We start from the raw sequence: 25,849 nt of genomic DNA, 5'->3' as shown, positions 1-25,849 counted from the left end.
TATTTAATCTCCTTGAGCCTCTGTGCCTTCATGTGTGAGGTAGGGCTGGTCCTCATCCCCTTCTCCTGGTCACGACACAGCCGTCTGATGTGTGAACCCAGGCCAGAAGGTCCCAGTGCCAGCCAGCCTTCCAGCAAGTAACAGTGCTACAGAGCCAACACCTCTAAATCACCGACTCAGGAGTCACGGCACATCGTAACAATGCTGTCATTAAGAATATAGCAATTTAATGGGTCCAAGATGAAGGCTGTAAATTGTTGGTACACGAAGAAGATCCTTCTGAAAGCTCGTACGTGCCTGCTCGGACCCGCTCCGCCTCGTCCTCCTCTGCCCTTTGTCCTCTAATGGAAGGTAACCAGTCACTGGCCGATGGAAGCCGCTTCAGGATAACTGTGGTCACGTCAGTGGAGTCCCTCCATCCTCAGGTTTGCTGGGACAACTACCAAGCCTCCGCCCCTCTCCTGAGGCCCCTGCAGGGAAATGTGCCAAGGCGCCCTCCCCGGGGGGCAGCTTGGGTCCGGTCCGGGCCTGCACAGCTCCCCAGTGCTCTCTACCCTCCCAGGGCAGGGGCCCTCGCTCCCTTTCTTCTTTCCCATCTGCTGTGACTTCATAGCAGGTGAACAGGACAGAGAAGCCTCTCTACTGTTCCCTCCCCACACCCCACCCCACCCCACCGTCACCTGGGTCCTGCCTCTGGGAAGCCCTATCAGAAGAAGCCGACAGGCTAGTGTCTGCGCAAGGCTGGTCAGCTCCCCAGGCAGCTGAGAATAAGGCTGAGGCTGAGAGCCCGTCATACTGAGAGGCAAGACCTGGGTGGGCGACACCCTCCCTGTCCCCACAATACCGCCCGCCTCCTTGCCAGGAGGGTAGAAGGCCCTTCAGAACGTGCGCTCTGACCCCATGTCCCAGTTTGGGAGGAGAGCCCGTGCAGGCTCCGTTGACCTCTCGGAGGGGGCAGGAGGCTGCTCGTGGAGTCATTCGAGAAGACACCCAGGTGAAAGTATCCTGCCTGCTGAGGAAGGGAGAGGTCCACAGGCCCAGTCAGAGCCTCGGATCCGAGCTGCAGGTCGGGGGTGGAGAACCAGTGGCTGGCGGTGTGGTGTCGTAGGGCTGTTGTCAGCCCCACACCTCCCAGAGGCCGTTGCCCTTCAAGCCCCAGAGGCTCCAGACATTGGCTGGAGGGCTCAGAGAGAACGCACTTGCACCCTGTTCCCGGGAAGAGCTGTAATCAGGCCCCGGGCACCCCACTCCTCAGAGCTGGCAGCCGATGGGGCGGTGGGGGAGACTTCTGGGGTTGGAGGCCTTGCTGAGGAGACAGCGGAGCCTTCAGGCTGAATGGGATGTCATATTGTAGGAGGCTTTCTTCAGGGTCTCCAGGAAGAACTGTTCATTCTCCAAGAAGTCACGGTCCTGAAAGGCAGAGCTGGCTGAGCGGTCCCCCTCTGGCTCCCTCCTGTACCCACTTCTGAGAACAGGGACACTGGCTTGCAGGACCGAGAGCAAGGTGGAGCCAGCCCTCACTCAGGGGCTCTCTCCCCATGCACTCCCTGGCTCGGGGATGCAGGGACATGGACGTGAATGAGACAGACCAGGTCTTAGTCCGGTGAGGCCCCTGGTTAGCATATGGCTTCACCTCTCTGAGCCTGTTTATAGACCGGAGATAATAACATTACCTGCCCGTAGGGCTGGGGGAGGGCAGAGGCTCAAACTGCACATACAGCTTTCCCACGGAGCCTGGCTTGCAGGAAGTGCTCCGTAAGTGATAGCTGCGATCTTTACGGTCTCAAGGTTACTGTGAGGTTCAACAGAGATGATGGATGCCAGTGACGTCCCACAGAACCAGGCCTGGAGTACGGGTCTCAGAGATGCTCACTAGGCAATCTGCACTATTATTCTGGGGTGGAGTGGGGGCTCCGCACCCCCCGGGGGCCAGGGCGTGCTCCTTCCTGCCTCCCACCAGGAGCCCTGGGCCCAGAGCCGGTGGGTGGCTCAGGAGACTCACCTGCTCAGCTGTGTGTTTCAGCAGCATGAGCCTGGCGTGGAGGTGCGAGGGGCCCAGGCCGGCAGGTGGCCGGCTGCACCCGAGGGGGGTGGGGGCAGGAGCCACAGTGGCTGAAAAGGTGAAGGAGGAAGTCAGGGGTGCAGCACAGGTGGGAGAACAGAACAGCCGCGGCTGGTTTCCTGGGGGGCTTCTCACCACCGTGGGAGGCTGCAACCCGGACAACCTTCTGGGCACTTCCACCAACTCTCCAGAGCCTTTGAGAATGCTCATGGGATCTTACCTGGCAAGTCCAATTCTAGGAATTTACTCGAGGGAAATAAGGCAGAGGCGCAGAGATGTATGTACAAACATCTCCGCTGAGTGTTTATCTTAGTGACAAAAACCAGCTCACTAAAAAACATGGAGCATAATGGACAATTATGCCGAGTAAGAATTATGATCGGGGGCGCCTGGGTGGCTCAGTCGGTTATGCATCCGACTCTTGATTTCGACTCAGGTCATGATCTCACGGTTCGTGAAATCGAGTCCTGAGTTGGGCTCTACGCTGACAGTGCGGAGCTGGCTTGGGATTCTCTCCATCTCCCTCTCTGCTTCTCTCTCTTTCGTAATAAATACATAAATATTAAAAAGAGGAATTATGGTTAAATGTTTAATTACTGATAGGAAAACACGTTCTGATGTATATTTCTGAATGAAAAAACTCAAGGCACAAAACATACGATGTCAAATTTTTTTAAAAACATGCACAGTGTAGAACACTACACCCCAAATGTTAACAGTGGTTTTCTCTAGAGAGGGATGTTTTATAAGACAGCGTTCCTCTCTCTTACGTCGTACTTTGTTTTCTCTAACGGACGTGCGTTACTTGTGTAACAAGGGACTAGTGAGCGGACTCCCACGGGCCCCCTAACCCCAGCGGAGGGAGGCTGATCCTGGCAGCCGGGCCCGACCCCCAGCAGCCCGACCCGGCCCAGCCCAGCCCACTTCCGTCCTCGCCCTTTGGGAGCTACTCACCGCTCAGGCAGGACGCTGCCGGGCACTGGGTCCCAGGGAACAGCGCCGCGGGGCCGGAGGGCAGGTCCTGGCGGATGCGGTCCAGCCGCAGCCTCTGCTGGGCTAGACTCAGGTTCTCCTGTCCCCGACCCCAGAGAGAAGGACGTGGCTGTGAGGGTGGGTGACCAGAGGGGGTCGTGGGGGCCGCCGGAGCGGGGAGGAGCCTTGCCTCGTGCACGTGCTGCTCCTGCTGCCTCAGCCGCTCCTGCTGCCGCTGCACCAGCTGCAGCCGCGCCTGCTGCCCCTGCTGCACCTGCCGGGCCTCACGCAGCGCCCGCTGCCCCTCCTCAAACTTCTCCGAGGCTACCTGCGGGGAGACAGGCAGGGTCAGCCGTGCCGGGCGGGGGCAGGGGGGGGGTTGTCCCGGCTGTGCCCCCGGAGCTGAGCAGCTCAGCACCTGGCTCATGCTCTCCACCTCCTCGGCGCGGAGCCTGGTGCGCAGGGCAGCGGCGCTGACCCTCTCCTTCTCCAGCCGCAGCTCCTGCCGCTCCCGCTCCAGGGCCTCCCTCTCAGCCGCCAGCTGCTCCTCCTTGGCTCGGAGCTCACTGGCTCTGATCTTCAGCTCGGCTTGCTCCTGGACACAGCAAAGCCTTCGCTGCCTTCTCCTCTCCAGAACCAACGGCCCTGGCCCGCCCTGCATTGTTTCCTCGGCTCTGATCCACCCCGATTCTGGAGGAGGTGGTGGGGCAAGGGGTCCGAGAGGCTTGGGGTCAAGCCTCGGGGCCACTCCTCACCGGGGGCTCAATTTCTCTGAACCCCAGCTTCCTCAATTCTAGAATATTTAAGTCATGGGGTGCCTGGCTGGCTTAGTCGGTCAAGTGTCCGACTTTGGCTCAGGTCGTGATCTCACAGTTCGTGAGTTTGAGCCCCGCGTCAGGCTCCATGCAGATCGCTTGGGGCCTGCTTCGGATTCTATGTGTCCCTCTCTCTTTCTGCCCCTTCCCTGTTCACATTCTGTCTCTCTCTCTAAAATAAATTAACCTTAAAAAAAAAAAATTTAGAGTATCTAACTCTTGGGAACGCAGTGAGGATTGAATAAGGGTTTGTGTATAAAGCACCTAGGACCGTCAAAGGCAGTTTTTATCATATGATCATTGTTTTAATCCCGACACTCTAGGCTCTTTGCTTAGTGAATACATCCTGATGGAGGAGCACGGAGGCCGGGGGAAGGAAAGGGCAGGGCTGCCGAGCTCCCCGCCGTCCCAGAGGCCCCGGGCCCTACCTTGGCCAGGCTGATGAGGGTGCCCTCCCGCTGGGTGTCCACCTGCAGCGCCCTCTCGGCCTCGCGCTCGGCCCGCTCCTTACTCAGCTTCTGCTGCGCGAAGAAGTCGGCCCACTCGGCCGCTAGGCGCCGCCGCTCCTCCCCACACCTGTGCATGACGGACTTCTGCTCCTCCAGCAAGGCGCTCTGGGATGAGGGGGCAAGGGCACGGGGTGAGGGTCCGCGGGCTTACGGCAGGGATCACAGCGGAGCATGGCGTGGCTACACTCACCTTGGCCTTCTCCAGCTCCTCCCGCTCCATGGCGATCTGCTGGCCCATGACCTTCCTCTGCTCCTCTAGAGCGCGCCGCGTGGACTCAGCTTTGCACTGCTCGGCATTCACCCGCCATCGCTCCTGGGGGCGGGTGAGGTCTGAGGACACATGCCCCCTTGACCCTCCACCTGCCCCCACGTCTGGCCCGACTGCGCCCCCGGCAGCAGTGCAAACGCACCTGCCCCTCCCACACTATGCCACAAACACCTCGTTTCTGGAGAGGTACAGAAGGAGGGGGGCTGAGCGGGGCTCCCAGGGCCCGGCCGCTCGGATGAACTGTACCAAGGCCTGGTGGCTCAGGAACTGCCACTGAGAAGCAGCGGGCCGCTCCACAGGGCCCGAGAACAGCCACATCCCTGCTCCCTGAAATGCCAGCTACTCATGCTGCCTGCCCGTCTCCTGTCCACCGTGCGGGCGAGTGTGCCAGGGCGGGTGTGACACGGCATTCGCCGGGGCACCGGGGGCCACACAAGCGCGAGCTCAGAAGCTTGACTGCCTGGCCCGAGGCAGGGGCTTAATCAAGTCACCAAATGGAGAACTGAATACATATGGTTCACGCTACAAGAGCACCTATGTCTACACGTTGATGAGTCTACAGGATGCCCAGGACATCCTCAGGGGCCATCTCTGACTAGTGGGGAATTGACATTTTCTCCTATATTGCTAACTGGACTTTTTTTTTTAATATTTATTTTTTGGGAGGGCACAAGTGGGGGAGGGGCAGAGAGAGAGGGACAGAGGATGTGAAGTGGGCTCTGTGCCGACAGGCTGACAGCAGTGAGCCCACGCGGGGCTCGAACTCTCCAACTCCCAACGTGGGATCATGACCCGAACCGAAATCGGATGCTCAACCGACTGCCACCCAGGTGCCCCTGCTAACTGGACTTTAATTTTTCAGCGTAACGTTCTCATGTTATAAGCTGGTATGAGATATGCAGGAGTTTGAAAACGCATCTGTTATGGCTCAGGAGGCACAGGCTTCAGTCGCCAGACAACCGTGACAGACCCAGGCGAAGTGGGCAGGCAGGGAGGTGCTGCTGACACCCTGGGGTCAGCTGGGGACGCAGGCCCTGCCGGCGGGAGGGCGGCCCACCTGCTCCAGCAGCCGGCTCTGCTCCGTCAGGCGCGCCTCCGTCTTCCCCATGACCTCCTGGAGCCGGCTCCGCTCTTCCTCCATGTCCCGCTGCTGCTGGCCCAGTCTCTCCTGCAGCACTGGGGGACCGCAGGGGGCTTAGCGCCCGCCCGCCACCCGGCGAGATGGGGGGGGGGGGGCGGGAGGGGGGCCCCACGGCCCACCCGGTACCTCGGAGCTGCTCGTCACGCTGCCGGAGCCCCAGCTCCCGCTCCTGGGCCGTGCTGAGGTGCGAGGCTTCCACGCGGGAGGACAGCTCGTGCAGGCTGCTGGAGAACTTCTCCATCTGCTCAATGACGCCATTCAGGGACCTGGGGGAGCACCGGGTCAGCCCGGCGCGGAGCCCCAGCACTGCCCCTCGGCTGGGCCGGGCCCGGACGGCGCACGTACCGCGTGTGGGAGGTGGCGCTGGTGACGGCGTCAATCTCCCGGTCCTTCAGCAGCTTCAGCCGCTGCAGCTGCTCCTCGTGGTCCTTGCGCATCTCCAGGATGGAGGCCCTGAGGGGACCGTGGGGGCGGCGCAGTGAGCACGGGGCAGCTCTGCGAGTGAGGGGGCTCGGCCATCAGTGCTCCTGGGCTCTCCTCCTCCTCCGCTCCTCCAGGCGCTGCCTCTGCTTCCCTGGCTCCTCATCCTTATCTGTCCTGGGACCTCAATGCCACATCCACTCTAACGGGGAGATTCCTTCTGTTATTCAGCAAAGGACACTTTCCACAGAAAAAAAGACAGGTGCGTGCACAGCCTCTTCTTGTCTGGCCAATCGGAGATGTGTTAGAAGGCCTGCTCTGCCTGCATTGACTGGTTCCCCTAATGGACCCCTTCTTAGTTTGCTCTCATTGAGATCAGACATCTCATCAGCGGGATGGACACGGCAGGCACAACGCTGCAAACCCCTTCTAGACTCGAGAGCTCTGGCAGGTGAGGGGCTTGACCTGTGCTGAGTTAGGGCCTCAGGTTCTTGCTGCTGCCAGGACTTACCTAAACAGTCAGGGACCCCTCAGGCCTGCAGGGGCACCTGCCCCATTGCTGTAGGGGTGGTGGGCCCTCCCCTGAGAAGGGGCGATGGCTCACTGTGCGTGGCCTTGGTTCTCATATGGAAAAGAAAGGGTCAAGCCTGAGCTGCTATGCCTCTGCCAGGGGTCTCCACTTCCTCCGGCCGTCCTGGAAGCCGGCTCTCTCCCCGCCTGCCTGCCTGCCCGCCCCAGATCTCTCCTTCACCGCTGCCCCTCACCGCTGCAGCTCCCGGAGCCGCTCCATCTCCTGGTCCTTCTCTTGTGCGGCGGCCGCCAAACGCCGCTGGTGCTGGGCCGTGAGCTCGGCACGGGCCTGCTCGGCTTCCTGGCACTGCGACAGATACCGGGACGACAGCTCCTCGTGCTCCCTCCGCAGCCGCTCTTCCCGTTGCTGGTACGATGTTTCTAGCATCTTTACGTGGCTTCTGCCAACAAAGCATGCAGCTGTGGGGCTTAGAGGGCGAGGGCAGATGCCCAAAGACCTCTCTGAGTACATCAGCGCAGGCAGGCCTCGAGCCTCGGGACGCCCAGGTGGGAGGAGCATGGGTACCTGTGAGCACTCTCGAGGAGCTCCAGGTCTGCCTGGTGTCGCTGCTGCAAGCTCTCCAACAGCAGCTGGTGCTGGGTCCGCTCCAGCTCCAGCTTCCGCACCTGGAGATGGCGGGAGGGAGGGCGGTGGGCTCTCTGGGACACCGGGGGGAGCCTTCCAGCCCTCAGAGGGACACCCTTCCGCCCCAGCTTTGCCCCCCCCCAGCCCGTGGCCCCTCTGCCCTTCACCTGGGCCTCCAGCTCTGCCAGCCGGGCCTGACTCTGCAGAAGGTCAGCCTGGAGCTCGGCAGTGCCACTCTGCAGCTGCACCTGTGCGGCCAGGAGCTGCCTTTGGTATTCTGTGCCCGGTACCAGGCTCCGTGCCAGGGACTCTGGCAACAGGGACTGTAGGAGAGGGCGGGAGATGTTTCCGGGGTTAGGCAGAGGACAGGGACTCAGCTGAGCCCAGCTACCTCTGGCTCTCAGCTTGCTAGGCCTCCTGGCCCCTGTGCCTGATCTGTGGCTGCACACGGGGACGAAGACATGGCACCAAAAGGCCAAGGGCGAGGCCTTGGAGTCATGTAGTCACTGCACCTCCCCACTGGGTCTGGTTAGAACGGGTCTCCCCCCTCCCTCCGAACAACATCCTCCCAGCAGATGTTCCAGATCCCTAGACAGCCGGGAGAGCCCCGGCAGCATCTCAGCTGTGACAAAAGCTCCCGGCCCTGGCACCTTCCGTGGGCCCGAAGTCCGAATGTTGGCTGCTACCCTGCTTCCTGTGGGTGGCCCACTACCCACCCTCTCCAAAGGTGCTTCTGGTTACTGGGGAAATGTCTCTGTGGCCTCCTCACAGCTGGGCTCAGAGGTGGCTGGGAAACAGGTGGCGCGGCAGCAGGACGATGGCAGGTATGGAGGCGGCTTTCAAGACGGAACGACAGGATGCCTGCCGCCCTGCTTTCTGACCAGAGTATTCCCAGCTGCCCCTGCCTGGGTGCCATCTCTAATTCCCTCCCTGAGCTGGAAAATAGTGCCCAACTCTGTCTGAGAACGGCAAGGCTAGAAGCTGAGGAAAGTGCTGGAGGTGGGGGTGGGGGGGAGGGGGTGCTGGTGAGCCATCCAATGTCCTGACACATGACTCCTGACAGGCTGCTGTGGCCCCTGCCCCGTGGGCCTGAGGCCGATTCCTGTTTGTCCGCTCTCCCTACCTGGACAGGCACAGAAGGCCCTGTGGTCTCCTGGGAGCTGGGGAAGCAGGCTGCAGGCTCTGAAAATCAACAGTGGAGAAATGAGCAGGAGGCCCAGAGAGACCGGAGGTCTCGCGTGTGCATTTGGGAGTCCAGCCCTACTTGTCTCCCGGGCCCTGAAAGAAGCACCAAGTGCCTCTTCCGCTTCCAGAGGTAAAGCACCACACAGAGGAGAAAACAAACCGGTGCTGGAAAGGTCTCCACGGGCTGTTCCCCTCTGGGGGTCACCGACACGGAGGGCCAAGGCAGCCTGGTTCCAAGTCACGGGGGACCTGAGGACACAAGAGATTTGGGGGGGGGTCAGTGGTGGCAAGATGAACAGCCTGCTGTGTAGGACGCAGAGAGGTACGAAGAGGGTTGGCGTGGGCAGTAAAGAACATCAGGTGCAGACAGTTGACTGGAAAGGCCTGGTGGCTGGCAGTTTACTAAGAGTCAGTCTTGGTTGGGCAGAGGAGATGGGGACCTGGCTTTGAGTCCCCTTAGTCAGCGGGCCTGATATAAGGTATTAAATGCCATATGCCAAGCTGACCAACAGCCCAGCACGGCTGCCCATCATCTCTGAAGAAAGGGGCCCGTGCAGGCCCGACCCAGCCTCTCCCCCACCCTCAGCCCCCCGCAGACACACCCTGAGGTGGTGGGTCCTGCCGGTGGCTTGTGTGCCGCTGTTCCTGAGGACCCTCCAGCAGGCGCTTGCTTGACCCCTTGAGTGCTGGCAACAGGCTGGCTGAGGAAGCAAATGTTAAAGCAAAGGTGGCAGAAGGTTCAGGTTAGACTGGACGTGGCTGGGCGGGGACACGGCCTGAGCATGAACCGGTTAGCCATTCCCTGAGCCCCAGTCTGAGTGCCCCTGGCCTTCTAGTAACCCTTTTTTCTTTCTTCAATTTGTTTTTGTTATGTTTACTTATTTTTTGAGACAAAGCACAAGGGGGGGAGGAGCAGACAGAGAGGGAGACACAGAATCTGAAGCAGGCTCCAAGCTGTCAGCATGGACCCCGATGAGGGGCTCGAACCCACGAACCATGAGATCGTGACCTGAGCTGAAGTTGGACGCTTAACCGACTGAGCCACCCAGGCGCCCCGCCCCTCCAGTACCCCTTCTTGGCCCCAGTGCCTGCTAGGGCACAGTGAGTGGCACTGACCATGTGTTGACAGTGCCAGTAGTGACAACCGAGGTGTTACAGACACCAGAGTTAAGTTCGAGTTCAAGCTCAAGACCTTTTTCTGGCCCATGTAGGTCTGCTGAGTTAGACTGGGGCTCTGCTCACTCTCCTGCCAGGTTCAGCTCCCTTTGGGCTCCTCTCTTCTCTTGTCCGTGGTTCCCATCCACTTTGGCTCTCAGGGTCAGGGGAAAGCTTTCCTCTTGGTTTCAGATGGAGGTCAAAGCCACCCTCCTCGTTCACACCAACCCCAGGGTTGGGTTATGCTCCTGGCCTGTCACGCAACTGCCCACTTCACCTCTTCCTTGCTCTGGCCACACAGCATCTTGCTACTTCCTCTGCATGATCCTGGTCTTGCTGGTCCCTTTTACCCTCCTGCCCTCGGAGGTCGGTTGCTATCCTGCCCCCACAGATCTCCACTCAGTGGGTTTCCTCAGGAGTTGCCCCTTAGCCACTGTCTTCTCTCACACTCCCCAAAAGCACCAGCGCACGTCATGTATTTTAGCTCGGGGCAGCAGAGGCGCCAATAAGTTTAGACACTGGGTTTTTTTGTGAGCAGGGCCCTTACTCAGAGGCACCAGGATGGCTGTGCTTTTGTCACATCAGGGCACCCTCTTTCCCTGCCTGATCAAGTCAGCCCTTGTCCACATGGCAGTCAGGGTACGTCAACGACCTCCTGGTCCCCTCATGTCTGCACCTGGGCAAGAGCGGGGAGCCGGACGCTCTCTCTGCCGCACCCAGGGAAGTAGAGAGGCACAGCTAAGAGGAGATGTGGGCTGGCACTCGTGACCGAGGCACCGACATGGGCAAGGTTGGACCCCCCCCCCCGCCCCCCCACCACCCGGCCCTCCCTCCGCTAGGCAGCAGCCCAAGCCTGCACCTGCTGGAAGGGGGACTGCCCGCTGCCGCCACCAAGTTCTGGTCTCTGGAGGCCTCGGTGTGCTCCTCTCGGGCCAGACCTCGGGACTTCTTCCGACACAAGGCATAGCTCAGCCAGTCCTCTTCCTCTTTCTCCTTAGATGCTCCCAGCTGTGAAGGCTGGCCAGCTCTGGCAGCGAAACCTGCACCCTCTGGAGCTGGCTGGGCCCCGGGAGAGGAGGTGGGCAGCCCAGCTGGGGCAGAGTGCTGGCTCCTGGGAGGGGGCGCGGAAGGAGTGGAGAGCGCCTCCCCTCCCCTCTGAGCCTCTCTGGTGGGGGTGGGAGGGAACAGGTCCTCGTCCTTCAGGCCCAGCCAGTCAGCTCCTCCCTTCCTGGGGTGGGTGGGGCTGGCGGCCACTGGCGTGCTCCTTTTGGAGGCTGGTTCTCCCCTGGGGTCTGCGCCACCTTCTGCTGAGAACCTACTTCAAGACAGAGAGGAGGAGGTCTAAGGCAGGGCAAGCCGTCCATCCTGCGAGCCCCCTGACCAGCCTTTCCCTCCGCTGCTTGGGGGTGACTGTGAGCGAGAGGTTCCCCGGGGCTCTGTGCAGCCAGCCCGACACCCCGTGAGCACAGTGCCCACGCCAGCTCGGGTGGCAGGGAACAGCGGGCAGCTGAGTGCCATTACTAGAACACCATCAAACACACGTCCTCAATTCCACCACGTGAACGGGGGACAGTTTCATTTACAGCAAACAGGACCGAATCACAGCCGCGGGCACACTCGTCCAGAGAAAATGCAGTCGGGTCAAGTGGTTTTAGGTTTTCCATTAACATTTTATTACCTGTTCATTTATTTGGCCACTGCCTGGAAGTGTCACTGGCCAGTGGCAGCGGGTTGCAAGGTCTAAGAATAGCCGGGGACTGAGAAAAATGTCAGTGTGTGTGGCGGGTTATTTAGATACAAAGAGGCTGAAAAGGCCAACATGGCATAAGGCCAACATCTGCTGAGTCTGGGCGAGGGATCGGAGGCAGTGCTTTGTACCGGTCTTACAACTTTTCCGTCAGTTTGAAATCATTTCAAAGCATAAAGTTTAACATCTATATGGGGAGGAAAACTCCAAATTCAGAAACCTATCCACTAACTTAATGTTTTATGGCACACTGGGACGAGCCTGCTGCCAGGCATCGCGGCAGGCCCCAGAGCAGTTCCTGGGGAGCAGGGTGTGAGAAGCCACCGAAGGTTCTCGGTCTCGCTACCCCAGGGATTGGACATTCCTCGGGGAGATCTGCTGACATTAGCTGTTTGTGGCCTTAAGGGCTCCAGGCGGAGTTGGGGTCCCCTCTTGCTTTTCCTTCCAAGGAGGCTAGAAGGAAATGGGCCTGTGTGGATGGGACGGGGCAACCCTCTCTTCTCCTTCAGCACCCACAGGGTGCCACCCCTCTGTCTTGTATGCCGTGGTTCCCAAACTGGGGCACTTCCTCCTTCCCAGTGGGCACCTGCCCCCAAAACCAAGCTCCCAGCAGGCCCTGCTTACCTGACCGACTGCCGGTGGGACTGCCGGCCCTCGCAGGAGCCCACAGTGGGCTGATAGGCCCCAAAGGTGAAGTCCTCATCACCCCAGGGATCTTCTTTGTCTGAAAATGAAGAGGCTTGTGATCTAGAGCAAGGGAGTCAGATTCTTTTGTGGCTGCAGAACACTGTTTAAGAAAAAAACAACAAAAACTGAACTGGCAGGGGCGCGTGGGTGGCTCAGTTGGTTGAGTGTCCCACTTGGGCTCAGGTCATGATATCTCACGGTCCGTGAGTTCGAGTCCTGCGTTGGGCTCCACGCTGTCAGCTCAGAGCCTGGAGCCTGCTTCAAGTTCTGTGTCTCCCTCTCCCTCTGCCCCTCTCCTGCTCATGCTCTATCCGTTTCAAAATTAAATAAATGTTAAACAAAAAAAAAAACTGAACCGGCAGCTTGACGTGTCAGGCAAGTGAGTAAAGAGGAGGCCGCTCTGGGGAAAAGCAGGGGTGCAGTGCTGGGTGTGAGCCCAGCGTCTCAGGGTCTGGCACACAGGGCATCATCTGGGAGTAGTGACGGAGGCACTGGCGGGGTCCTGCCCCAGACAGCCTTTGGATGAGGCCTGGTGAGCCGCGTGTGTTATGAGAATGATTCTCAACACACGGCCCATGGGCCAACGCTTTGAGAAACCGTGGTCTGGATGATGATTTTCAAACTGTGAGCTGCTATCCATCAGCCAGAGCCGATTTAATGAGTCACAACCAATGTGTTTATAAATCAAGTAGTGCCCAGATAAAAAATAACAGAATGCTGAACACGGTAGTTGTTATTTCGGGACACTTTTGTCTTAGTCATAATAATGTGTGTGTGTGATGTAAAGCTTCTAAAAAAAAACTTTTTTTTTTAATGTTTATTCATTTTTGAGAGAGAGAGACAAAGAAAAGTGCATGTGCACAAGCAGGGAAGGGACACAGAGAGGGGGACAGAGGATTTGAAGCAGGCTCCACACTGACAGCAGAGAGCTGGATGCGGGGCTTGAACTTACAAACTGTGAGATCATGACTTGAGCCGAAGTCGGTCGCTTAACCGACTGAGCCACCCAGGCGCCCTGTAAAGCTTATTTGTTATTATGGGCTGTGGTAGAAATGTGGTCTAGGGGTCCCCCACCTCGCCTCCCCTACCCCACGAGCCTCCTCACCCTGTGGCCTCTGGAACTTCTTGTCCAGCTTGAATTCCCTGTGTTCCCCAGGGCCCGGGCGAGCCAGGAGTTTGGTGGCAGTCCCCCGACCCAGCAGCTCATCCAGTCTGGAGCGAGCAGGACGGGGCCCTTCCCTGCAGGACGGGACACACGCAGGAGCACGTGAACATGAGGGGCTCCTGGGGGTGGGGGGCGTCACTGGACCCACTCTCTAGCTTTTCCCAGGACCTGAAGTGTGGCCAGCGTTTCTCTACTTATAAGGACCCTTACTGGTCTCCCATCTGCCTCCTTTCTGCTGTGGGGCTGTCTGCAAAGCCCAGGGTGGCCATGATGTCATCCTCCTCATCAAATAGCACTTCTTCTTTCTTTCGGACCGGGGTGTCCCCAGGAGTTAGAGGAATAGAAGGACCTAGAACACAGAACACGGGGCGCAAGGCCCACGGCCCACCATGCCCTCAACCGTACTGTCTGAATGGGTCGAGGGGGGTGTTTCTCTGTAACCCGGACCTCTGGCTGTGACAGCAGGCGTTGCACATGTCCGGTCTGCCCATAGGACCTGACTGCCCACCCCCCCCCCCACCCCCCCCCCCCCCCCCCCCGCCCAGCGTCACGCATCCCACCTCCCTGTTCGGAGAGACCGATAATCCCTTGGTCCAGCATCTGAGGCCTATGGTCCCGGCCTGGCAGAGTTCTGGCTCTGTACTGCAGACTCCAGCCAGCCTGCTGCCCACTGCATCTGCCCCAGGACGTGTCACAAGCCCACCCTCCCTACCTTGATCTCTGACTGGGGCTGTGCCCTTTTCGGAAGCCAGTTTACTCTCTGTCCTGGGTGGCTTCTTGGTGGTTCCTTCCTCATCATCGGAGAGAAGTCCCGCCAATGGGTCTTCCAAGTCTCACGGCCAGAAGGGCAAGCACAAGTCAGACTGCACGCTCCGTTCAGAGAACAAGCCCTGCTAGATTTCTAGCTATTCCCACACATGAACAGGCCGCTCAGCACCCCAGAGGACACAGACCGGGCTCAGCAAGGAGACAGGGAGCTGGAGAGTGGGCCCGGCCTGCAGTCCAGCATGGCGGGCCCTGGCCTGCCCGTGCGCCCCCCAACTCTGCTGTCTGTACAGCCTTCTGGAAATGTCCCCCAAGCATCAGAAGTGAAGTAAATACAATGTTTGTGCGTTTGGAAAAGGAAAGGGAATTCTTATGCTTTATAAAACCTTCAGTTTGATGTCTGGCTTCAAAGTCCTTGCAAATAAGTTACTCCAATCTCCCAGCCACTACAACACAATCGGTCCCTCCCTGAATTCCTGAGGAGTTGAACCAGTGGCACCGGCTGTCTGCTCCTCCTCTGACACGCGTGGCAACCTGACCTTGGGCAAGCAAGTAGGCATTACCCAGGTGCCTCCACTCTTAAAACCAAAGTGACCCAGAAGCGTGACCACGGGGCCTGTGGTACCTTCGAAGGAAAACTTCCTGTACTGATGCCCAAAGTTGCCGGGAGAGGGAGGGGACTTCTTGGCAGGAATGGTGTCCCCTGCAAGAAGCAAACAGAAGGCAAGGTCACGGGCCTGGGCCTCTCCCAGCCAAGGTCCTGCCACACCGTGACAGGGACCCTGGGGTGGTGTGCACTTCTCTCTGGGCGTGCTGGGGGCTCATGGCCGTGCAGACTGTTCTCCCACAGGCTTCTGCCAGGGAAACGTGGTCCGAGGCCACCTCCCGCCCCTCCGTCACATGTCATCACTCCAAACAGAGTCACAGACTTGGGAGGTACACGGGCTACCACCAAGTTCCCCAAATTAACTCAGGTGGTTTTTCCAGGAGCTGCCATGTTGCACTTAGAGGCACTGGAACACAGGAGGCAGGAGGAAGCTGTCCCCTCCCCCGCCACAAACACTCAAATGGCCTCTCCACCCCCCGCAGAGAAAACCCACAGCAGTGACAGCTCCCTTCCGAGTATCTGCCGAGTCCCCAGAATGTCCAGACACCAGGCGCTCTCTCCCACTCGCCTTTCTCACTGGCTGTTAATAGGCCGGCAGATTTAGGATGACTAGGCAACTCTTCTTTCCCAGAGCCCTTTGCAGCTCTTTTGCTGGAGGCCAGATTGGACTTCTTCAGACCCAAGAGATCGGCATCCATGTCGTCCAGATCCTGGAAAAGTGGGAGGGAGGGAGGAATCCCCACGGGTGCTTGGCTAGTGGCCGCTAAACGTCCCCGTGCTCTGCATAGCCTGGTGGTGACACTGCCTCCATATTTCACGGGGGACACACGGGGACTTGGTTTGGGGCTCTGACCCCAACAGGGGTAAAGAACAAGGCCGGAGGCCAGGCCGAAGCACAAAGTCTCCACTGGCTCGGTCTCTGATAAGCCCCCTGGTCTCGGATGGTACCCCTACCACCATTTCGGCCAGGGGCACTAAAACCTGTTTGCTGGTGCTTCTCCCACAGGCTCAGTAAGCGGTGAAGCTCTATTTATGGTGGGAACAAAACTGCATGGTCCTGGGGTTGAGGACTCAAAGAAACTGTCCTGGGCTGTGAAAAGGGGCCCGGGGGCGACAGTTAAGGAGTCCTTAGCCCGCCTGGGTCAGAAGAGGCAGAGCGTGATGAAGATGCTGTTCCGGGTCAGTGAAGGTTCTCTGGTGATGACACAAGCCACTAGGCACCCAGCCAAGCATCTCCTGGCCACCACGGCCCCTGGTACAGACTCGCCAAATGCTGATCCTCTTAAGGGGCCAAGGACTTCGATCTGGGAGGATGCTTGGCAGCCCGGGGGCAGAAGCGTGAGGGACAAAGGGGAACGAGAAAACTACGCAGGAACGAAGCGAGCTGGGAGAGAAAACTGAACCAAAGGTAAGCAGAGCAAGCTGGGGGACAGGGGCCCAGCTTGTGGTTCTGGCGTGAGACTCAAAGAGTCACCGCCGGCAGCAGAGGCAGAGGACTTGGGGGTGGCCGCCAAGGGTGCCAGCCAGCTGGCCTCGGGGAAGAGAGATTTCAAGATGAGGTTGAAGAGGCTCACTATGGAGTCAAGAAGGGAGCAGACTCTGATTCTTCGGCCCCTCCCGCCCCCCCAAGGCTGAAAGCAAGCGCTCGGCCGGGGACGTGGGTTAACCAGAGGGGCAAGAGACTGCTGCTCGACGGAAGGGCAGGGGGGAGCAGAGGTGACCTGAGGTTTCAGACCCCAGCCAGGCCACCTGCACCTTGGAAGATTATCTTATAAACTGTACAGAATTTATGTCTTAAAATTCCATTGCCAAGCTTAGCTTGGGGCTTGATCCAACGAGAGCACAGCCAGACTGAAGGGGATTTGGCAGGGGATGTGGAAAGAAATACAGACAACAGTTAAGAAGCAGCATTAGAGGAGTCTCTCCTCCTCTCCCCTCAATGGTGGTGTTGGTACAGGGACGCAGCCCGGAGTCTCTGGGAGGAAGCCAGCCCCACCGCACTAGGGGCCTATCGCATGACGGTGTCTCTGGGTAGTGAATCTCTATAAACCAGGAAAACAGACTTCTATCCAGAGGGACAGGAAGGGCAGCAGCTCATAGATGAGCTCCATTCTTGACTAGAAAGGGCTCAGAAACACGAATTGCAGCGGGAGAACCACGAGGGAGAAGGAAGGCTTGGCATGGAACACCTGGGTCCTGCCCCGGGTCCCAGAGCTGTGCAAGCGGGTGCCTTACCTTCATGGTCTGGAGGAGAGCCTGCGGGTCTGCGTCCGAGATGTCTGAAATCTAAGTGTGCAGGACAGTAAGGATGTGTTAGTCGAGGACCACCAAAGCTCAGGGGTCTAGCTCCTTGCTGCCTTGCTTCTGTGAGGGCAGAGCTCGGCCAGTGCGGCACAGATAGGAGGTCCTGCCTTCACCTGGGACTTAGGGTAGTCGGAAGCCAAACCTCCCCAGGTGTGGAGGCCCAGAAAGTGCTGCCGCTTTCTGTCCCTCCCAAATGGAATGAACCCTTTCCATTGGAAAGAACCCTTTCCGATGGAATGAAATGGAAAGAACGCTTTCATTAATGGGCTCAAATTATGCCACTTCCCAGGGGCACCTGGTTGGCTCAGTAGGTTAAGCGTTCAACTCTTGATTTCGGCTCAGGTCACGATCTCGTGGTTTGTGGGATTGAGCCCCGTGTCTGGCTCCGTGATGAACGTGGAGACTGCTTGGGATTCTCTCCCTGTCTCTCTCTCTCTCTCTCTCTGCCTCTGTCCTGCTCGCACACTCTCTCTCAATCTCTCTCAAAATAAATAAACTTAAAAAAATTATACTACTTTCCAGTTGTGTGATTGGACAGCTGGGGAGCTTGTGACAGGAGGCCCAGTTACGAAGGGCAACACAAGCTCTGCTCTCCAGTGCATCTCACTGGTAGGAAGGAAAAGCATGTTGGGTCCACAATGGGGTCCACTTGGCGGCCTTTGGGTATCATTTTAAAAAACACACCAGCTTTGCAGAAACTACTAAACCCTTCTGTGAGAAACCTCCCAGCCACCACCCATTTCGCTGCTTTTAGGGATAAGCAGAGAGGGTGGGGGTAGGGTGGGCCAGGCTCACCTCAGCATCAGGTCCTGTCAGGCCTGCTGTGGTGCTGAAGGCACAGTCTTCCAGGAGGAACCTGCAAAGATGCGGAATTGGGACCCACCTGCAACCCCAGGGCACTAACTGATTCCAAGAAAGGAAGGTAGCTTAGAGAGTAACCAGTGAACCCGTAAGACTTCTCCGGGAGAACAGGACAGAGCTGCTCAAAGGAATTTCACAGGCCACCTAAGGCAGAGCTTTTCACTTTTTCTAAAGCAGGAGAGCCCCTTTAAAGACAATCCGGTAAACACTCGTGGGGAGCACAGGATAACTACAGACTTGTCCGACCGCTATGCGGTACATTTGAAAGTATTTTAACACTGTGTGTCAGCTGTACTTCAAAAGAAACAGCCACAAGACTGGAAAAATAAATAACCAAACTGTTCAAAGCAACAGATAAAAGAGAAAAACAGAATTGCTTGGCCAAGATGAAGGTGGAGGGTGGAGAACTCCTACAACTCCCTCCCATTGCTCAATGGTCAGGAGCACTTTAGAAGAATAAGCGATCTGAAAGCCAATTCTTTTATTCTGGGGAAAAGAAAATTGAGGCTCAGAGAGGTTCAACAATCACCCAAGACCACACAGTAAGTCGTATATGCAGGACTAGTAGCCGGGACTTCTGACCCCTGGTCAGTTCTCTTTCTACCCTTCAGGCTCGTTCACGGACCGGGAACAGGGAGAAGGGAAGAAATCAGTGACAGCAGGAGTAGGGCAGAGAGGAAGTGGAAAGTGGGGTGAGGAGGCAAGAGCATTTGGACCGAAGGGGCCACAGCCACCCAAGCCAGTCCTGCACTTACTTTGTTCTAGCCCTTGAAGAAGGGAGCGCCTGGGTTACGGCCATGGCATCTCGGGCTCGGGAAGCTAGTTTCACAGGCTCCTCGGGTAGTGTCACTGGAAAAACACACACACACACACACACACACACACACACACACACACCCCAGAAGAGGTGCCATTTGGCTAGGGAACTGGAGTCCAGATGAAAAGGACTGAGAGTTCCCCACCAAGCTCCCCAGAAAAACCTTCTTGCAGGAAGGTCAACCCTGAAAGCCAACTGGTGCCAGATGAAGAGCCCAACCCCACCACACTGCAGGGAGAGGCAGAAAGAGCGATGCACTCCGCCACCCAAAGCTCTTGGCCGAACACAGGGCTTGGGATCCATGGGTTCTTCTGGGCTGGGTGCGGGGAGCCTCAGCCTTGCTGTCCCCGGTGAGCATTCCAGGACCCTGAAGCCCTGCTCCTCAGGGCAGATGCGGACACACAGGATAAGGACCTCGTATCCAGAATATATAAGAAACTCCTACAACTCAACAGTCAACAGACAACCCAATTTCAAAAAGGAGCTGATTAGACCTTTCTCCAAAGAAATGCAAATGGCCAATCAACTCATAAAAAAACAGATTCGGGATCATTAGTCATCAGGGAAATGGACATCAAACCCCCAATGAGACACCACTGCACATGCGCTAGGATGGGGATAACCAAAGAGACAAAATAACAAGTCCCGTGTGAAGATACGGAGAAACTGGAACCTTCGTATCCTGCTGGCGGGAACGTAAGACGGAAAATGCTTTGGTGGCTCCTCAAAAGTTAAACATCGAGTTACCATGCAAGTGATTCCATTCCCCAGTAGACACCCGAAAGAACTGAAAATATATGGCCACTCAAAAACGTGTACATGAATGTCCCTAAGAGCGTTATTCATCAGAGCCACGCCGAAACGTGGAAACCATCCGAATGTCCAGCACCTCAGGAGCGGATCAGCAAAACACGGTCCGTCCACACACGGAAATACCGTCCAGCCACAGGAAGGAACGGAGACAGGAACGGCGCAGGCGAACCTCGTGAACACCACGGTGGGTGAACGAAGCCACACGCAAAAGCCATGGGCGATGTGATTCCATTTGATACCACATGTCTCCAACAGGCGAGCCCGTAGGGAAGGAAAGTGAATAAGTGGGGTTGAGGGAAGGGAGAGTAAGGAGTGACTGCTGACGGGCATGGGGTTTCTTGACGGGGTGATGAAAATGTTCTGCAATTAGACTGTGGTGATGGTTGTATAACTTTGTGAACACACTAAAAGCCAGTGAAATGTGTACTTAAAGGGAGTGAATTTTATGTGAATTAGATTTCAATTAAAAAAAAAAAAAAAAGGATAAGCCTAAAGCAGGGGATTCTGGGAAAGGGGCACTTACTCTCATCCCCCAAGAGGTCACCGAGGACATCATCAATGGAGCCTAGAACAGAAAAGGAGGCAGCGAGACTTCAGGAGGAAACAAGAATGTCCTCACAAGTTTCACATCTTGAGACCTTATCCCAGTTCCAGACTCCTCAACACCAGAGTGCTCAGATGCTGGGGCCTGGGCCCAGCTCTCTCTTCGGTGGCCACGAGATGTTTCCTGATTCTCTGGTAACAGACCACAATGCCTTCTTGAAAGACCCCAGGGTAGAAATCAAAAATCATTTTCTCAAAGGACGATGCTGAAGATTTTCAAGAGAACCTACATCCTAGGGGACACACTGGCCAATGAGCCAGTCTTCCAGACCCTGAATAAAGCCCGGCGAGCTTCCTTGGAAAAGGTGTCCAAGATTTCTAGGCACACACAAGCTCCTTTCACACCAACAGCCTCCTTGTATCCTTCCACCTGAGACCTCCTCCTCCCCCCAGAACTGGTCTGGAGGCACACCTCCTCAGCCACTTTCCAAAGGGGGCACGTGGGAGAAACCCAAAGTACAAGCACTGAATTAGTTCTCGAATCCAGCTTGAGTGCCTTTACCACCTTTAATCCCAGCCGTATACTTCTGGATACAGAGCCCAACAAGAAGCTTTTCCCAAGCCCCATCCCTTGTTTATTTCTGGATTACTCTGAGGGCCGACAGGCAGCACAGGGAGTTCCCTAGGCAGACCAGAGCCACCTGTGTAATTATGGCAAAATCAGCAAGTTACAGGCACGTCTAAGTTGTTTGTGGATGAAAGGTTGGGGAATTATTTTTGGCTTAAGGTTGATGTTCCATTTCTCCACTCACCTTTCTTTCTTTTTTTTTTTTTTATAACAAAGATTTTCTTCTCTTTTTTTTCTTCTTTTTTAAGTTTATTTATTTAGAGAGAGAGAGAGCACATGCAGGAGAGAGGCAGAGAGACAGGGAGAGGGAGAGGGAGAGGGAGAGGGAGGGAGAGGGAGAGGGAGAGGGAGAGAGAGGGAGAGGGAGAGGGAGAGAGAGGGAGAGGGAGAGAGAGGGAGAGGGAGAGGGAGAGAGACGGGGAGGGAGAGAGGGAGAGGGAGAGGGAGAGGGAGAGGGAGGGAGGGAGGGAGAGAGGGAGAGAGGGAGAGAGGGAGAGAGAGAGAGAGAGAGAGAGAGAGAGAGAGAATCCCAAGCAGCTTCCACAGTGTCAGCACAGAGCCCAAAATGGGGCTCGAACTCAGAACTGTGGGATCATGACCTGAGCTGAAATCAAGAGTCGGACGCTTAACTGACTGAGCCACCCAGGCACCCCTCGACTCACCTTTCAATCCCTTTTTGGTTTTTGGTGCCTAAAATGGGGGAAAAAAAAACCCTAAATCAAACAGTGAACATGGCTGAAACTGAGAATACAGAATAAATTGCTTTTGCCAAGTCACCAGAGGAAAAGGAGCACCAATCGCATTTAGAGACAGAAGCTCTTTATACTTTCCTAGAGTTTCAGACAATAGACTCATTCGGAGCATGGAAACAGCCCCCACGAACCAGCAACGGATGCCACTGTGGGTGCCATCCGGTGGGCAGAAGTCTCCCTTTTCCCTGATTTCCAGATGCCACGTGCAAACCCTCCCGGGCAGGATGTAACATAACTGGGAAGGGTTTCCCTTATTCTGTGTCCCTGACTTCTCAACACCAGCAAGAGACACTTAGAAATGCTTCCAGCTGACCATGCAGAGGCTCAGAAGTCTTGCTCATTGTGTAAATCAGATATCAATTCTACTTGCCATCATTCTCCTCTTGGGACCATATCCTGGTCCTTGTCAGCCAGCCCCGAAAGTCCCCCATGCAGTCAAGATCTTGGGGGTGAAAGTAGGGTTGCGTCTGCATTCTGCCTACCATCTCAAGACTCTGGGAGCTGCTTGCAGCTTGTTCACAGTGCTGTCCAGCTCATTTGAATTCTGCCCACATCAGGCTCATCCTCCCTAATGAAGAAAATGCAAGTGGTCGCTTAAAAACAATGTAGTTTTAACAGGGCTTGGGCCCAAGGCCCATCAAGGCTTCTGTCTCTTCACTCATCGGAGAGGTCAAAACCTAGCTCGATAAATTAAAAATTCTTTACCGGGAGAGCAACCTAGATGAGAAGCAAAGTGCTCTGGATGACTTAATGAGCTGAGATTACTCACATAAAGTGGGGTGGTCCTCATGCCTCACCCTGAAGGAGGACGCAGGAGATGGTAGGTACCCATCTCAGGAGGAAGGTGGGTGCCACTCACTGTGGCCAACAGGCATTCCCCGCCAACACCCACGACTACCTTCTCGGCAGCATTCGGCACAAAGAGTGGATGTGAGGCTGCTTGCTCCTTAACACTATGTTCACCAATGGCAGAAATTTTCCCCTTCAGGCTGACTGTAAATCCGACTTAGCCCATTAATAGAGAAGTGTTTTACTGACTGTCACTCTCTCCTTCCCCATCCTGACCATTAATTACCAAGACAGACCTTCCCATGCCTTGGAAGAAAGGAGTCGGAGGGGGTCATCTCTGGTGTTGCCGGTCCTGTTAATAGAATGCAAAGTTCGTCTAGGATTAGGTACAGGGGCCACTCTGAATGTTTGTGTTGCTCTTTCTTTGTGATGGCAGTTTTCACGACCTACAAGTCCAAGCACGTTTTGTCTCATAGATCACATCCAGGAGTTTCTTCCATCTCCCAGGGATCCTGTCCCAGCCTCCCAGACCGCGGGAATCTCTGAGAAGTCTGCAAAGGCCAAAGGGCCACAGAGTACCATCGCGTCATCGCCTCCGCTCAGCCAACTCCGTCCGTGTCTGGCATTTTAAAATCCCGAGCCCGCCCCTTAGCAAGGGCCCGCTCCACGGTCGGGAGACTCCGCGCCCCTCCCTGCTTCACCCCCTCCACGCGCCCACCCCAGCTCAACCCGAGCGCCACCTACTCTCCTCCCAGCCCCTGAAATCCCCCGGGTTACGCGCCGTTCCCCGCAGAGGCGCAGCCGCTGGGACCTGTCCCAGCCATAGCCGCTGGTCAGGACCCCACTCGAGCCCGGCTCGCCCTGGTCTCTCGCCGGGAGCCCCGCGAACGCCAATCTCTCAGTTGCGCGGCCTTCGGCAGAAAAGTGAGTCTCGAGGCATCCTGGGAGTTGTAGTCCTCGGTCCGGAGCCAGAGGAGCAGGGGACGCCGAGATAAACTACATTTCCCAGAGTGCCCGTCGCGGCCGTTAGTCGAGGCCAGGCCTGTTTGCGGCCCTGCGCGTTGCTAGGAGCTGCCTCCACGCCACTTGTGGAGGGCGCCCGCTCCAAGGCCGGTGGGATTCTTCCTTTGGTCCTCCTTCCAGGACTGCCGGGACCTGGGTTCCAAGACCGAACACTTATCCTTCCGCACTCATCCGAAGGCTGACTCGTGACCGGGTAAAGGGCGTGAGAAATGTGCTAAGACTGGAAAATTGACGTGTGAAACCATGAACAATTATCTACGGATCCCACACCCCGAAACTTAGGGAAGTGTCTATGACCTCCCGGTTCAGTTGTGAAAATCTAAGGTGCGGAGCCAGAATAGAACCCAAACACGGCCACCCAATAAGGGCACGTAACGCATTTTGTGTTAATTACAGGTTTTATTAAGGGTCTTGTCAAACTTTACAAAGGAAAAAGCGGTTTATGGTTTGGCTTACCCGCAGCCCAAGCCAAACAGGGCTGGCAGGGCACGGTTGTCTGATCGTGGTTCCCAAGTTCTGGACCCGTGCACCTCCTTGGTGCTACCACCTCTACTGACTGGCTCCGCCAGGGATGGGTAACAATACATGCTAACTAACTGCATCTTGTCAGGTAGGAACCAAACGCAAACCCTAACAGTAAAAGGGAAATAGGTAGCAGGTAATTATACACTCTGAAGAACACAAGTAATTTCCTTGAATCCACAGCGATTGGAAATTAAATTGTTCACAAACAAATAGTGTGAACATTATGTGGAAGGTCATGTATTTGCTACCTAGTCTATGAAACAGTTGACAGTATTGTGGCACAACAGCTTATTTTGGTTCAGAATTCTTCAAATCACTCCCCGGTTTTTCGTGACCTTCCTAAGATAATCAATGGCCCAATTAATTGTAAAGCGAAGTAAGAATGAAACAAAAACCCCTGGAGATCCAGGAATTTGAAGGTTTGCAACAGCTAACACCTGATTACTCTAAAGGTTCCTCATGTTTCTACGTTCACAATCACGGAGCGCAGGAACAGGTAGTGAAAATTTTAGTGTACAGCTAAAAGCAAAAGTCCAGTGGTATTTTAAAATATTAAGTCATTTTAGCAATGTACAGTGTGACTTGGTCAAATCCTCCAAGAATGGAGTAATAGTTAGTTGAAGTGACCTCTGTATTATTTCATGAAAATGACCAAAACCTTTATCCTGAGTAAGAATCAACAAAAGACTTTTGTTGGTCTCACGTAGAAGAACCTATTTCCTGGCACTGCTTGGAGGCAACCAGTGACCCGGGCACACCTACCACATTTATAAAGATTAGCATGTGTGCAGACTGCATCTAATCTCTTCTTTCCAGCTCACAGGGACTGTGAGCTGCAGCCATCTAAAGAATTTCCGTTCCCGGGGCGCCTGGGTGGCGCAGTCGGTTAAGCGTCCGACTTCAGCCAGGTCACGATCTCGCGGTCCGTGAGTTCGAGCCCTGCGTCAGGCTCTGGGCTGATGGCTCGGAGCCTGGAGCCTGTTTCCGATTCTGTGTCTCCCTCTCTCTCTGCCCCTCCCCCGTTCATGCTCTGTCTCTCTCTGTCCCAAAAATAAATAAAAAATGTTGAAAAAAAAATTAAAAAAAAAAAAAAAAAAAAAAAGAATTTCCGTTCCCGATGAATTTGAGCAGTTCTGTTTCTCCAGCCAAAGCCCCGCACTGAAGAAAATCCAAAAAACAAGATCTAGCATGTTAACTTTAGGAAGTATAAAATGCCTCCAGGTATATGCGATCTGAAATTACAGGCAGGGAGTTCCCCGAGAGCATGTGAACATAGCTAATGTTGCAATTAAGCCAATGTTCTGAAGAAAAGCTGATACTTAGCACTGCTTTGTTCTGAAGACCAGAACATGAAAGGCCCTGAAGGCTTTGGAACCAACTGCCCTCTGAGATCACTAATGTCCAAAGGCTGAAATACTCCTTGGTATATATGTATCTAGTAGAGCTCCAAATACTTCAGGAAGAATCAACCTTCAACCGTTACAAATCGCAAAATCCTATTAAACCTCAATTTCCCAATTTTGAGTTCTGTTCATAGTACTTTTTCAAAAAGGCTTCCATCAGTATCTAACAGAAAAATCTTCCAGACTTCCTGCATTTATCCATCAGTTTGGAGAAGAGGCTGTATCTTTGTACTTTTTGTGAAAACGGCTCACCGAAGAACCAAACAGAACGAAACCTATCTGTAGCAAAGCCTGGCTTCTTAGGGAGAGCAAACTGGATATGCTGCTTCGAGAGCGGCCGTAAGCACGAACTCGTGCACCAGTGGGATCCCGCACAGCAGCTGCAGAACCACCCCAGTGACAGGATTTAGAGCGATCTGCCCAGGCAGGCCTCACTCCTTCCCGTTTTGTTCTGCTACTGAACCTAATAACCTCATAAAACCGTACCTTAAAATTTCATAATTTCAGCTTATGTTTAATTACGTGGCATTCTCTTTCCCTCATGACAGTACAAATTAGAGAGGTTTTACTATATTTAGATTACAGTGAATAAAGTTCAAGACAAAAATCCCAGTGTTAGTAAAAACAGTATCAAATATCAGATTTCGCGTTTAAGTAAACTCAAGGTGCAGGACTGAAGTCGGCTGTTGTGTCTACAGCTTGCTCAGACCTGCTAAGATAGATCCCAGATCAATGCA

At 55.6% G+C, this 25,849-nt stretch overlaps 1 protein-coding gene across 1 annotated transcript; it reads right to left on the bottom strand.

The window, feature by feature from the left end:
- Positions 1-205: 205 nt before the first annotated feature.
- Positions 206-22,827, bottom strand: FBF1 (Fas binding factor 1). Its single transcript, XM_019466147.2, has 29 exons — positions 22,458-22,827; positions 21,855-21,940; positions 21,283-21,310; positions 19,973-20,014; positions 18,575-18,668; positions 17,754-17,814; positions 16,890-16,940; positions 15,223-15,364; positions 14,673-14,750; positions 13,995-14,114; positions 13,493-13,631; positions 13,223-13,356; positions 12,055-12,154; positions 10,543-11,001; positions 9,131-9,229; positions 8,689-8,777; positions 8,467-8,525; positions 7,511-7,666; positions 7,284-7,384; positions 6,952-7,158; positions 6,113-6,220; positions 5,894-6,033; positions 5,684-5,802; positions 4,549-4,671; positions 4,278-4,463; positions 3,453-3,629; positions 3,017-3,362; positions 2,003-2,112; positions 206-1,410 (listed from the first exon to the last, which is right to left on the bottom strand). The coding sequence occupies exons 2-29, from the start codon at positions 21,855-21,857 to the stop codon at positions 1,327-1,329; spliced, it is 3,555 nt and encodes a 1,184-aa protein (XP_019321692.2). The 5' UTR covers positions 21,858-21,940; positions 22,458-22,827; the 3' UTR covers positions 206-1,326.
- Positions 22,828-25,849: the final 3,022 nt, after the last annotated feature.

The sequence above is a fragment of the Panthera pardus genome, unplaced genomic scaffold, assembly GCF_024362965.1.
Source record: "Panthera pardus isolate Hobbes unplaced genomic scaffold, ASM2436296v1 HiC_scaffold_3, whole genome shotgun sequence".
NCBI lineage: Eukaryota > Metazoa > Chordata > Mammalia > Carnivora > Felidae > Panthera > Panthera pardus.
This window is presented reverse-complemented; position numbering and strand designations above follow the sequence as displayed.